The following is a 15,468-nucleotide window of genomic DNA, read 5'->3' as shown; positions in this document are numbered from 1 at the left end:
TCATCCTATGCTCTCTAATCTCCAGAAAGCACTTTGAAGTGTTTTGCTGCCATTTACTGAGAGTAGCCAGACCCACGGTTAGGTACTAAGACACCCGGTCCACAGTGGACAGGAGAAGGAAATATTACAGCCTCACCTGGGAGCATTGCCATCCTGGGCACAACTTTTTTCCCCTAGGAAGTTTCATGACCTTTTGTTAATTGTCTCCTTTAGAGAAGAATTCAGAAGAACCACCAGGTAAAGGAGAAGGAAGGTGGAAACTTCTCAAGTATTTTTTAACAGACAGAACTTAATTAAGCAGAATAAACATTGTTTTGACACACAGCCAAGTTTCAGAGACACAGGACTGCTCTTGGAAATTGTAGCTTGCAATTGGCAACATGAAAGGATAAATAAAGGAATGTATAGCAAAATACATTGAAAGCTGGGTCTATCTTGTCCTGTACCTTCTTCATAACAACATCTGACTAGAGAATTTGAGGTGCTCTAGCTCCTCCTCTGGGACATATGAATTAATTTATGAAAAGAAGTTTGATATTTTTCATGCTCTGTTATCCTGATATGTTTTAATATTAAGATTGATTTGTGTGACTATTTGCATAAGATCTTTTCCCCATAGACTTTGAGCTCATAAACAACTGTGGCTGTGCTTGCTGATTTACCTATGCCCTCAGTACCCTAAGGAGTGTTTGGTAAATGACTACAGATTTTTGTTTTAGTGAATTCATAGGGTGGAAAGACACTGGGATAAAAATTCCCCATTAGTTTATTTTTCTTTTCCATAGTTCCACTTGCCTTTCATGGAAGAAGCTTAGTAAGATGTAAAGGCTTTACGTTTTTGTCCAATCCAAGTTCAAATCCCAATTTGATTGCTTAAAATCTGTCTTACCTTGGCAAATTTCCTTAAACCACACTGAGCTCATTTCTTACAGGCCATGTGAGGATTTAATGAGAACACATTATCTTCTGTACTGCCTGGATCAGTGCCCAGCAAACTATGGGTGACCATTAAAAGTTAGTTTTATTCACCCCACCCCACCCTCTACACTCCATCAAGGCTAATTTGAATATACTTTGCAACAGGTTTTTCAATAATCTGGATGTTATGGTATAGATCTAAAATGTCCCTGGAACCAGCCAACTGTGGCCTGAACCCTCTGAAACCATTAACCAAATAAATATCTCCCTTTTTAAGTAGCAAGTGTCAGGTATTTTGTTGCTGTATCTAATATAGTGGACCTAGACAAAACCAATCAAATGCAGATAAACATCTACCATGATAATCTGTAGTTTATATTTCCTTGTCTAGAAGAATTATCACCAAATTTGTCAGTGAATATAAAGTGAATCCATTCTCATTTTCACATTCTGTAGACAGATGTCATAAAATGATGAGGGTTATATATTAGATTATGATGCTTTTATTATAAGCAACAGAAAATCAATAACTAAAAATGGATTATGTATTCAGAAAAGCATATAATGTCACATAAGCAGTCCAGAGACTGTAGGCATTATGAAGTTTTAAGGGGACCAGAATCTACCCAATTTGATAGGTGAAGAAAATTAGACTGAGAGGGTATAGGTTGTTGCCAACCTACAAAAAAATATAACCTCATACAACCACATATGTATGTGTTCATACATGTATTATGTATATCATCTTCTGAGTATTTTACTCTTTCTATTGAAAGACTGTATAATTCTTCTCTTAAGAAGAACTTTTAATTCAGTTATTTTTTCAGTATCATTAGGGTAATGTCATGCCAATTTTAGTGGTGGAAATTGCATCTTATTTGTACAAGTATGAGTAGTTCCTGTCTTTGAGATATTTGTGACTAGAACTACAGACAAGACTGTTAAACAGAAACTGTTTTCAGAAACTGCTCTGAAACCCAAGTTGGCCCCCATTGAGAAGAACCAGGCTGTGGTGGGTGAGCATCGAAAGATGACCACCCCGGAAGCCTATCTCCTGTTTATTGAGCCAAACAATAATCAAGGCACTGCTATGAAGATACTGTACAGGCAAAGTTGAAACCCAAATCAGTTGTCCTTAAGATACAAAGACTACTGTATTTAGATTATGGGCAATATCTAGTTAAATGAGCCTCTTAGGAAGGGGAAGTAGTAAAGAATCAGAGTGTGAGAAGGACTCAACATATCTCTGATGGTTTGAATATATGGTAACCACATGAGAAGAAAGTTTAAAGAGAGGCTTACGTGGAAAAGGCGGCAAATCCTACAACCACAGGAAACTGCATTCTGCCAACAGGCTGAATAAGCTGAGAGGAGGCCTCGGTGACCCAAACAAGAGCAATACTTTTTCATCCTGACCTGTTAGGACCTTATTACATAAGGTATATTGCCTTAAATCACAATCTCAGTAACAACTGGGTGTAGCGGTACATGCTATAATCCCAGCACTTGGGCGGTTGAGGCAGGATCACCTTCAGATCAAGGCCAGCCTGGGTTACATAGTGAGTTCAAGACCAGACTGAAGTGCACAACGAGACTCTCTCTCCAAAAAAACCCAAATCTCAGTGGCCACAAATGTTAAAAGTTGTGCTTCTCATTAGTAATCTATGCTCATCCCTGATTAGCAGGAGGCTCTGCATATCACAGTTCCTCAGGGAGCCCTGCTGATGGAGCAGCTACCATCTCTTACACGGTTGCCAGGCTAAAAGGCAAAGAACTCTCCCATGTATAGCATTAGCTATTAAATGGTGCAACAACAAAGTGAGTTGTGCTACTCTGCTTTTGTTTTATTGACCAGAGTTTGTCACATGGCCCCAGCTAATCCTTAGAGACTCAGGAAATAAAATCTTCCCACGTGTTCAGAAGTAGAGAGACTTTGTTGATAAACAATACTCACACCATACCTGGATTCTTGTTTTCTTTTCTTTGTTCAATTCAGCTGCTCCTTTTTGGTGTATCTCCTGAGTTATCACTGTGTATATCTTTGTGTGGTAGGGACACCTGCTGACATCTGCTTTTGAACTTGTCCACAGCTCACTTTAACTATAATCACTGACAATTTCTTGTTAAAGACGATAACTTCCTTCACAAAGTGCCACCACACCTGTAGCCCATTCTTGTCAAAGGAATGGATTCTCATTCCTTATTTGGTTGGTCATGTGTGTCTTCTTCTTTTGCTGCTCTGACTTGAGGACCTTCTGTCCAGTCTTGGTGTTGTCTTTGTGTAGTTCTGCTGACATTCTTCCTGTAAATCATGATATGTGAACTGCATTGGATGAAGAAATGTGGAGCAGATAAGTAAAGCATGGTCCTCGGTGTGTCTGGAGGGTCATGGAAGCATAGCATTAGGAACTGTATCTCTCACCCATTCCTCTTGGTGCTCTGTTGCTCTGCTCCCTGGTCACCATGATGTTTCTACCTTATAGCCAGGTGACTATGGACTGAATGCCTCCAAAGCATGAGCAAAATTGAACCTTTCCTCTTTTAAGTTGTGTCTGGCATTGTGTCCACCAACAAGAAAGCTGACCAATACCCTGTCTGAGAAGTCTCAATATACTCGCTTTGTCAGATAGAATAAGAGGAGGAATAATATTTGGATAAAATATCATTGTTATGACATTTCTGGTGGTAGCAAACCAGGGCTTAGGCATCTCACAGCTGCTACCTTCTAAGTACCAGGGGAGGGTGTGAAAGTTCATATAATATATATGTGCTTTAAAATGTGATATTACAAGCATCACAAATGGATCCCAAGAAACTATTTCTTTTACAAGAACTTTAGGTTTTTTCTGAGCTATTTGTACCATAAATCTTTTTTGATTATTGAAACGTTACTGCTAAATTTTTAATAACAGTTCTTAACCCAAGGAAATGTCATTTACTATACAGACATATCTAGGGGAAAAGTAGACTTCACCTCTTCTGAATAGAGAAACAGTACTGGAATGGAGGATATCATTTTATTACTGTATGTACAGTATATGTATATAGTGTATGTAGTATATATATATATAGTATATGTATATATAGTGTGTATATATATAGTAATATGCTATTACTGTACATATAGTATACTCTGTTTGCATACCACTACCACCATTTCTAATGCAATCTCCCAGAGTCTTTATAGAAAATGCTGACACATTTTCTTGTGAGATAAAATTGTAAGAACTCATGATGCATCTCACAAAATAATTTTCATACCAAGAACTCATGATGCAACTTACAAAATAATTTTCTTACCAATTTCCTTATGCATACAGGGACCTCTATCCAAAGCACCATTCCCAACGCTCTCATGACAACAGTATGTCCAACATACCTTTATTCATGTACACACTACTGAGGAAATATTTATTTAAATGAATGAATAAAAAGCTTCTGCGTTTCTACTAACATTACAGTGGATCCTCAAGTTAAGACTGGCCTGACATACGAACAACTGGGGTTATGACTGGAATTTTAGGTTTGACGTAGTACCAAAGTCTTGAGTTACAACCCAAATACCGGCTGCTTGTCCTTCCAGATGGTTTCAGATACAGATTTAACCCTTACTTAAAGAGTTCTGGAAGGAACATTACAACATCTTTTCCTGTGTGGGGTTGAGAAGTCCTGGGACAACGTCTCTCTAAGGACACTGAGATCTGCCTGTATACAGGAGAGAGATTTTGAAGGCTGTGTAGAGGAGCCTGAGCCTTCAGTTGACCAACTTGAGTTACAACCAGCCCTCATAAACAAATTGAGTTCTTAAGTCAAGGGTCCACTGTATTTCCAAGATAGTGGCATTTATTTTTCTTGGCTGTTATTTATAATTACAGTATCCTCCTGTCATTGAAGGCAAGCTCTGATGATATTAGATAGAGTAAATTCAATTTATAACACTAGTAAGAAGCATAACTCATATCTGCCTTATAAGATCATTGGATCTTATCAAAGCTGTACTATTGGCAATTTAAATAATTAATGAATAAAATTTAACTCTAGTATATGCACATTAATGTGACAGTAAGCCATTGTATGATCGAATTGTGCTTACTAAATTCTAGATTATTACTATTGTATCAGCAGCTAATATTTAATGAGGAAATATGGTGCATAAAATAGAGTAGTAAGATCATAATTTGATATTTTTATTAGTTCTCATAATACTCCCCTTTAGGTCAATTGTTATTCCCATTTTACAGAGTAGAACAATGAGACTTAGAGGGATTAAACAACTTTCATCAAGCTACATAATTCTTTTTTTTTTTTTTTTGGTACTGGGGATTGTACTCTGGTCCTTGCACTTGTGCAGCAGGTGGTGAAACCACTCATCTAAATCCCTGGCCCAAGCTACATAATTCTTAAGTGACAGAGCAGGACTTCAATCCAAGTCTTCACCTTAGACTCCAAAACTCAAAAACATAAGCCCGGTTCTAGCTTGCTCTAAATACTACCTGACAGAAAATACCTTTATTGTATTAATATGAAGGTATCTTTGGTATCAAAACATCACCCTAGACATCAAGAAACCCAGACAGAAGTAAGGCTGAGCAGACCATGGTGTAGCTATCGAAAATTCCTGTAACCTCATCACCCTGTATCTTAGTCACTTTCTTTGTCAGTGGGACACAATACCCAATGCCCACAACTTACAGATGGAGAGATTTATTTGGCTCAGTTTTGATCCACAGTGGGCTGGCTACAGGTGGAGGAAAAGGTGCTCAACTTATGGCAACCAGGAAAGTGCAGACAGAAAGGAGGAGCCAATGAATAAGATTATCCTGAATGTTGCTATAAATATTGAAATTTTCTGAATGTTTAATCCATAAACTATACTTTACTATTTTCTAACTGTGGACATGTGAGAAGTTTCTCTTTAAAATGGTTTTTTCATCTGTAAAATGGAGGAAATACTAGTACACATCCATTTCCATGAGATTTTACAATGTCAAACATGTGACACAATACCTGCATATCGAAAGTACACATACTTATTAATTCACCATCATCATTGTCATCACACTGTTATAAAATATCTATACTGTGTTAGTACCGATAGTAGTAGTAGGAAAGTATTCATTGTACATCTTCAAGCAGTCTTAACTCACACAGATCATGATACTACCTGAGAAGACAGAAAAGGGGGGAAATCTAATGTAAATCTAATAGAAAACAGGGAAGCATTGCAATTAATGGAGTCAGGGAGATATGAGTTTGCTTTTACTCTACAAGAGCAAAACTGGGATTTTTTTAAACTCAATTCTGTATCTTTAGTGTTCAGAATGGCAGCAGGCTCAGGGACGAATCATTGACCTGTGGGAGGCAAATAACCTCAGTAATTATTTGTGAAAAGAATAAGCAAATAATGGCTTGGCAAGAACTGTGACTCAAGTTACTTAATCTCTATTCGTTTTCCTCATTTTAGGGTAGGAGAAAATATTAGGAGATGATACACATAAGGAAGCGATGAGCTCTTTACACTTGGTAGATTTTTATTGTTAATGTAATCCATCTGATTGCCATCATAACAACCTTCTCTGGATGAAAAACAAGCCAATCGTTTTATTCCTTGGAGAGTCCTGTACAAATCCCTTGATGTCTTCTGGCAATTTTAAAAATAAAGATTAGACTCATGAGAGAAGGAAGTTATTATTGTTTGTTCATGGACGTTAGTGCATGTCAAATCCCCATGTGATTCTGGTTAGCAGCCCCTCCAGGTGGGAGATGTCCTCATGCCTGGGTGGAAGCAGTACAACCTGGTCCAGCCTTTCTGGGAAGCACTGTGACTGTGTGTATGAAAAGGTTTCCATGGTGTAAACCCTTTGGTCCTGTGCTGCTCCTTCTGACACTGGTTGTAAGGGAAAGAGCACAGGTCCAATCACAGATGTGTGCACTGGAATATTAAATACATCATTATTCCTATGCAGATCCAAAAATACTGAAATCGCCTGCATCTACAAAACTATGGCAAATTCAGTGGATGTGTCACTGTGCAGCCATTGAAAACCAGAGTGTGGGAAAGTGTTCAGAATACAAAAAATTTTAACTGTAATGTTAAAAAAAGATATAATTCTTTATTTTGTATTATCCCAATTTTATTTGTACTGTAGATTAATATAAACTGAGATAAGTGACCAAAAATGTCTTACAGTAGTTAGATTATAGATATTTTTATTTTCTATATTTTTTCCATAGCAAGCATTAATGGAATGGAATAATCATTTGTTAACAATTAAATAAAATATCATTATAAAATATGAAAAAGAGACCATAAGGGCTTATACAGATATTCCTCGTTTAATGAATGAGTTCCATTCCTGTGGCTAGGTCGTTAAATGAATTGGTCGCTAAATGAGGAACTGTATATAATATGTACATTACAATACTCAGAAGAAAGTAAAGGTCAAAGGAAACTCCAACTTGATGACTTTTCTTTTATTTGCATAACTCTTACATGCAGTAGTGTAATGTGTAATAGAATATAAAGCTACAGTGCTGTACTGTACAGTACAACCAGCAAAAATTACAGCACTGTATTTAGAAGAAGCCACCATAAGGCCATACTGCTGCTCACATTCCTGCACTATAAGTCCAAATACAAGTCAAGTCATAAGTCCCAGTGGCAGGTTGCAATTTCCAAACAGTGTTCCTTGGTCATAAGTCCAAACAGTTGTTGAACATAGAATAGTTGTAGAAGTTTATAACAATTTCTCAAAAGATAGAATGGGGTTTTCTTCAGTTCCTCTAAACCTAGGAAGTCTCCAAGTGCCTGGATTCTTCCTCTTAGGAAAGCCTAATGACCAAATCCATACTGAAACAGTATGAATTGTGCTTATTAACTTGAAAATATCAGTTTTTAAAATAAAACCAAGGAAATTGAGACAATTACACTGCTAAATGACTTTACAATGATCATGTTAAAATATTAGTGAGTAAATGTTTTCAGAGCACAGACACTTAGAGGTTCTTTCAGATATGCCACTGGGGCAGATATTCCTAACTATGCACCAAATCTGTGTTCTAATCTTCCAGAGCACATGACTTCTCTTATAGTTTGGGATGAACATTTAAGTGGTTTCTAAACAAGAAAACAAGAGAAGAAATAATGTGTTCCACTTCAAGACTTGGTCCATAAAAACCTCTTAGGTCACTACTGAATACTTTTTCTCTTTCTGATAAGACAATCATAGAGACTTTAGAAGCCACATGTTAAAGATGGCTGTGTCTTTATTACCTCCTAACCCTCAATGACTCTAAGAAGAAAAACTATCAATTTATCTGTATATATGCCCAAGAATATTATGTGAGCAAGAAAAGTACCGTACTTTTTAGTTTATTATAGATTGAGGGAGGGCTATTTGTTACAGCAGCAAAAATTAGCCTAAAACAATCAGTTTGGGGTTTTGGGGTTTTTTTTTACCTCGCACCCTTTGCTATATGTACAGCCTGGCCAATGTCATTCTCAGTGGAGAACTGGAGAGACCATTTTGTGGATAGACCACTCCACAGGAGAATAAGAAAAAAATTTTTTAAAGAACCATAATCATTATCTTATGGAAATCACTAGAGATTTACATAATTTGTTTAATTTTGCCCACCTAAAAGTAAAAAAAATGCACTAGATTTAATAAATACTCTCAAATAAATAAAAGATCATCATTCTCTGGGTTGATGTTTCATCATAGTTTGCCTTATTTTTGTTCTTTACTATGGTCTGTACGTCAATCAGCCTCTGTTGCTGAGACAATGTACCTGACAGCCCCACTAAGTGAAGAGAGGTTATTTTGGCTCATGATTTCAGAGGTTTACACCCAGTTTAGCTGGCACCAGGGCAGAAACATCACAGCAGAACATGCTGACAGAGGAAATATTCTTACCTTATGGCAGCCAGAAGGAAAGAGAGAAGGCCAAAGTCAGAACAAGAGATGTGCGATCAAAAGTATGTCCCAATGATACAGCTCCTCTAAATGGCCCCAACGTCCTAACGGTATAATGACCTAAAAATCCGTGCATGCACTAATACATTGATGAATATATGTCCCCACTGTGACAGTAACACTTAATTGTCAACTTGTCTGGCTTAGGAGCTACCTAGGGCATTAGAAAGCACATTTCTGGGTTTGTCTGAGTGAGTCATGGAGGCATGACCTTGGGCTCTATATCTGATTCCTGACTATTTCTTTTCTCCTCCTCTGCTTCTGAGCTGGATGAAGCAAGCAACTTTGCTCCCCTATGCACCTTTCATCATTGTGTTCCAGCTGTGGAGCCAGGCAACCATGACCTAAAACCTCTGAAACTTTGAGCCAAATTAACTTTCTCCTTTAACTTGTGAATTTTGAGTATTTTTCCTCAGCAATGGGAGATCTGACCATACAGAAAATTAGTGACAGAGAAGTGGTGTCATCGCTACATCTATATCTGACCAGGTGGTTCAGACACCTTTGGGAATGGCTTGTAGCAGTTTGAAAAGATTTGGAGATGAAGGTTAGAGAAGTCCTAGAAAATTAGAAATAGAGGTTGACCTGTGACTCTGTTGGGATTCCAGAAGACCAAATGTTGTCAAGAATACAGAGAATAGAGCCAAGGCTCATGAGGTTTCAACTGAAAAGGAGGACTCTACTGGAAATTCATCTAGAGTGTTTTCATGTTACACTCTAGGAAAAAAAAAATGCCTATAGTTTGCTCATGTCCTGAGACTTTGTGAGAGGCTGAATTTAAGAATGGTAGACTAATTGATTTGGCAGGGGGAAATTTCAAGGCAGCCCAAAGTTCAGGCTGTGGTGTGAGTATTGTTGGCTACTCTTAGTAAGATTTATTGTGAAAATTGAGAGCAAAAAGCCTAGAAGAAAGACTCAAAAACTAAATTTTGGGCCTGAAAAAAACCATGTGTAACGTTGGGCCAAAAGAGATGTAGTTGCTTAAGCGATTAGCACCATTAAAACGATCCCAAATACTTTGAACCAGAACAATAAGAAAGAGACCTTGTCTTGGGAATTGGCAAGATCCCACTCCATTGCAGACTGAAGGGTGCCAAAGTACAAACCTTTCATTGAGAAAAAAGCCTTTGGCTTCGTGCTCCATAAAGGCCACCTAGAGAACTGGTTTCCAAGTATTCGTTTCATTTTGCACAGCCATGTAGGCTCCCAGAGACTGCTGTGCCCATGGCCAAAGTGGAGCTCTTTACTGCTGAAGCTGGCAGCAGACCTTGCATCTTCTTCATGATGCTGGTTGTTCAAGATAATTAGGAATGGAAGAACCGTGGGGTCAGGGAGGCTACCACCCAGATTTCAAATGAAGGCCTAGGAAGTCAGGCAATATGTCTGTGAGAGGTAAGTGCATAAAGTGGTGGGAATGAAGCTAAATATTCAGTAGAGACCCAGGAAGTTGGAGATACCAGGAACATGCAAGGTCTTTCAAGGAAAGTCACAGGCAGGGAAGAGAGCCAGCTTAAGGGAGAGGCTGTAGACTGCAACAGGGAAAGACACAGGGCAGGATAACCCAAGCCCTCTGTAATTCACTGAATGAATAGTTGCTCTTCTGTGTTTAATTCTTGCTTTGGGCCTATTCCTTTCTATGGCCCTATTTATCCCTTTGGGGATGAGAATTTTTACCCTATGCCATTGTACTTTGGGATTATGTAACTTGCTTTTTTAATTCCACAAGGATTCAAATCTAAGAATTCCCTTTGAGTCTCAGGGGAGACAGAGACTTGGACTTTAGAGCAATGATGGATTTATTGAGACTTTAGGGAAGGGATTATATTTCTGATTGTACACAGAATAGTTACATCATGTTAGGTGGAATTACTAACTTGTTATTCTATTTGAAAATTAAGTATGGTTTAAAAAGATGTATTTGGATGTTAATTTGACAAGACGTTGAATGTAATGGATAAGCTTAACTGTCAACGTGATTGGCTTGGGAACTACCTAGGGCATTAGGGCATACTTATGAGTGTGTCTGGGTAGGTCATGGAGGCATGATGTCGGAGTGTATATCTGGCCCTTGTCCTTTGCCTCTCTGTCTCTGTTCCCTGCTCTATTTCTGCCTGCTATGAAGTGAGCAGCTTTGTTCCACAACACACTTCTGTAGTGGTCCTGCCTTGGAGCCAGCCAACCATGGACTGAAACTTCTGAAACCTTGAGCCAAAGTAAACTTCTCCTTTAAGTTGTGGGTGCCAGATATTTTGCTCCAGCAAAAGCAAAGGTGATTATTGCCCCTATGATCCAATTACCTTCCATAAACCTCATCTCTGAAAACATGAGATGAAGGGAGAGGCATTTGAGATCTAACCCATAAAGTCTGAATTTTTGTGTGTCCCCAAAATTTGTATGTTGAAATTCTAAACCCAAAGTGATGATATTGGAAATGGAGACCTTGTGAGATCACAGAGAACAAAACCCTTGCATAAAAGACCTGAGTAAGTGCCCTCTCCCCTCCCAATAGTATGAGAACACAGCTAAAAGGTACATACTGTGAACTAAACTGGCAATGGACCCTCAACAAACACTGAATCTTGACTTTACACTCAGCCTCCAAATCAGCAAGAAATAAATTTCTGTTGCCGATAAGCCTCTAAAAGTAGTTTTTGTTTGTGTTTTTTTATTTGTTTTTTGTGGGTTTTGTTTTAACAGCCTGGATAGACTAAGACAGTCTCCTTTTTTAGAGGAAAGAGAAGACTTTATTTAGATCAGGATACAAAAAGGCAGTAGACAAATTATCAAGAAAGGAAGTCAAGATGAGAGACTTGGTTTATATAAGGGTTTGAGGATATGGAAAAAAGATATAGGCAGAAAATATAATCATCTAAAGAGTGGCTTTTCCTGGATTATTTAGCACATTGTAGATCTTCCAGGAGCACTTGTACTGGTTTACAATTATATTTACAGATGCAATTTTGACAAGACCATGACCAATTCCTCTGGCTTACAGAAGGGCTTTAGCTTTAGACAAGGTAATAAGGAGGTCTACATGCATCTTTTAGAGATGATGGGTCTGCATCAGGACTCACTGTGAGGAACGTATGGACTTTACATATAGAGATTTGCTACCATTCTAGAACAGCCTACCAAGAGACCGGGATGTCTTTAACTAGAGTTCTTTTGTTGCCAGGTGCCTTTAAGCAACATCTTTATTCTTCTATTTGTGTGTAGGCTCTATAAGGTCTTTGTTTCTTGCTGCAGCTCCAGCTTGTAGAATGTTTCCTGAAATAAGTGGGATATATTCTGTATTTACTATAAATAAAAACTAATGTAATGAATGTGAGAGGATTAAAGACAAATTTACCTGGTGAGATCTATCACCCTGAGACTGGTTTATTTGTCAAAAAAGTGATTTCTCCTGATATAGATTTGTGATAAAATAAACACATATGAGATAATCAACTTCTAAATATCACTTCACATGATAGGATTTATCTATAAACACTTCTCCAGACCAAAGGTAACGGACAAATTTATTAAATGTAAACGTCCCTCACTTCCCACCCTCATATTTGTCATTGTCACTAATTTAACTTGAAGCAGTTTTCCAGCTCTGACCTTGCACAAATTTACCACCTGATGGCACAGAGCCAAGCACTTGCTCTTCCCTTACAATCCCAAGCAGATGGCTCAGTTTTAAATAGCCAATAAATCACAATTTCCATTTGTAAGAGGCTCCAACTACAAAGCGTTTATTTGCTCTTACAATTGGTCTGTTGCTGCCAATAGTCATTAAATCAAAACTTTAAGGCTAGGGATTTAGCTCAGTGGTGCCACTGCCTGCCTGGGAAGTGCAAGGTCCCAAGTTCGATCCCTGGAACCAGAAAAAAAAAAACAAAATAAAAAAACTTTTACATGATTAGCAGTATACATATTACTTTATTTCCCTTTGAAAGTTGTAACTGATGTTTGTTAATTCATGAATATATATTGGTTGGGTTCTCTACAGAAAAAGCATATATTTGTGAGAAAGAGATTTGAGGCACTGGCTTGCACATTGTGGAAGTTTGGCATAATCAGATGGAGGATGCCAGTGGCAGTCAGTCAGGAGTGAGTTGCAGTTAAAGTTCAAAGCAATCTGCTTGATAGGCAGAGATGAGCTCATGTCGGAGACAGAGTCTGGAGGAGGTCTGATGCAGAACTCCTTCTTGCTCAAAGAGTCTTGAGTCTTTGCTCTGTTGCAATTTTCAGCTGATTTAATGAGTTACACCAACATTTTAGAGGGGAATTTGCTTTATTCAAAGTTCACCATTTTAAACATGGACCTCATGTATAAAGGCCTGTGCAGAAATGTCCAGAATAATGTATGAGTAAATACTTGTACCCTGAGGCCCAAGAAAGTTAGCCCATAAATAGCCATCACAGTTTGCTTGCTTGCTTTTTGGCTCACTTGTGTTCAGTTGTCTTTTCTTTGCTACAGTCCTCTTAGGTCTTCACAGTGATTATTTTTTCCATGGGGATCATCTACCACACAATCGTGTAGTGACCTGGAAAGCCCCAAATCTCCTTTCTGCTCCACCCACCTCCCAGTCTTGCTGAGCAACCAGGTGCTTTAATACTCAGCTCCTCTAATTCTTTCTCTGTGAATGAGATACTTTGGCTCAGTCACAGGTTTATTATAATGGTCAAATAGGAAAAAAATATACTGACCACCTCTATAAACCCAAAAGCACATTGAAATTATCAATTGAAGCTGTTTATATATCAAAGGTCCTGCCTTTAAGGAAAGAAAGGAAAGGAAAAATGATGAGAAATGGAAAAAATGGAAATAAAGTCTTTGTAAATAGGGAAGGGTGGAGGGGGTGAAGGGAGGGCTAGGAATGGGGAAAAAATAAGAACCAAGATGCATTATGTAAAGGTACAATTCCCAATGAGAAATGTAATTGTGTTGTATATCTACAATGTACCAATAAAAGAATTTAATAAAAAAAATTTTTTTAAAAGAATGGATGGATGGAAAAAATTAAAAAATTCCTCATGTGATGCACATTACAGGTGAGTATTGGGCTCATTGAAATCGAGGAAGATCAAATTAATAAAACAATTTTATTGTTGAGAAAGGTAGTGTTCGTTTGGCTAATGTTCATTCTTCAACAACTCTTTCCATGGGACAAAGGTGGGACTTCATTAAGCTCAGGTCAGACTCATTCCTTTGGAGATCCTTTTGGAAAGTCAAAATTTGAAAAATTCTTCAGGTTCTATCTCACCTAAGGTCATTTGTTCCAAGAGCTTGTCATTGTATACCTGTTATGAAGAACCTGTTAATAGGAATTTCTAACTATTCCTGATTAAAGCTTCCTGAGCAACAGTCTTAGTTGCTTTTCTCCTTGCTGGGAAAATATCCAACACCCACAAGTTAAAGGAGGAAAGGTTTGTTTTCGCCCACAGTTTGTAGAGGTTTCCGTCCATAGTCAGTTGGCTCCAAGGCAGGGTGGCATTGCAGAGGCTCATCACAGAGGAGAAACAGTCCATGGCAGGGCAGGCAAGAGGCAGTGAACCTGCCTTCTTTCTGTCCCTTTATACTCCATCCAGGCTACAAGCCTATTAATTAATGCCACCAACACCCAGAATGGAGCTTCCCTCTTCAGTAAATCCATTCAGCAACAACCAGAACTATGCTAATCCAATTAGGGGGCTGATCCAGATATCACACACCCTTAAACCGTATTTACACACTCTAGATTCAGCCACCTGTGAAAAGCCCCGCTTATAAGCACATGAGGCTTTGGGGAACATCTAGATACAAGCCATAACAGCCACCTTCAACTCTAATGGAACACTGAACTGAAGATTGTATGAGTCTAGAAAATCACAACTAAACAGGGAAGCAAGATTCTGCAAACACTGCATGATTAGCACTTTGCAATATCCCGGAAATAGGAAAAACAATGCAATTTCTACAGAACTCATTGATAACAAATATGTATGTTCTTAAAAGCCATTGTGTTTTTTTTTAATATGTTGGACTGCATTTGATGCTTAATATATAAAGACATTTTCATCTTCAATTTTGCTTTTTTTAAATTCTGTGAGAAATGGAACAAAGAGAAGTTTACAGTGTGCTTTTATTGTCTTCATAATAATGGATGGATGATTAACTTTCTTGGTGCAGCTTTTCATGGCAGACAGTTCTGTTCCAAAATGTGCAAAACATGTCAGTTTTATGAACACTTTGCTCATATTGCTTCTCTGCCACTTTCTCTAGGAATGTCCCAGTGGTGTTGTTAATGAAGAAACCTTCAAAGAGATTTACTCGCAGTTCTTCCCACAGGGAGGTAAGTACAAATGTGGACTTGTTAACATGCTCCTGGAATTAGAATTATGCTTGCAATCTTGAATTTGGTTTATCTTGCATGGCATGACTCTACAGTTTTAATCTTTATGCAAAAGAATTAATACAGAGCATGCAAGCACAAAGAGTTTTTAGTGGGTCATAAAAGTGAGCTCCTTACAAATTATCAAATATCTAAGAGCTTATTTTTCAGTCTCATACAAGTATTACTTACTGTGTGTCTAGTGCATTGGCTCT

General features: G+C 38.0%; 1 protein-coding gene across 6 annotated transcripts in view; it reads left to right on the top strand.

The window, feature by feature from the left end:
* Kcnip4 (potassium voltage-gated channel interacting protein 4) overlaps positions 1 to 15,468 on the top strand; it is a 1,104,843-nt gene that overhangs the window by 1,060,723 nt on the left and 28,652 nt on the right. For all 6 annotated transcript variants that reach the window (XM_021260223.2, XM_021260225.2, XM_021260224.2 and 3 more), the window contains one exon: positions 15,145 to 15,214. In XM_021260223.2, the coding sequence (XP_021115882.1) occupies positions 15,145 to 15,214 (70 nt within the window). The remainder of the gene's footprint in view (positions 1 to 15,144; positions 15,215 to 15,468) is intronic.

This window comes from Heterocephalus glaber, unplaced genomic scaffold, assembly GCF_053883595.1.
Source record: "Heterocephalus glaber isolate CG9 unplaced genomic scaffold, H.glaber_assembly_v1.0 deba00001509, whole genome shotgun sequence".
NCBI lineage: Eukaryota > Metazoa > Chordata > Mammalia > Rodentia > Bathyergidae > Heterocephalus > Heterocephalus glaber.
The sequence above is the reverse complement of the archived record's forward strand: the minus strand, read 5'-3'. Positions and strand labels throughout refer to the sequence as shown.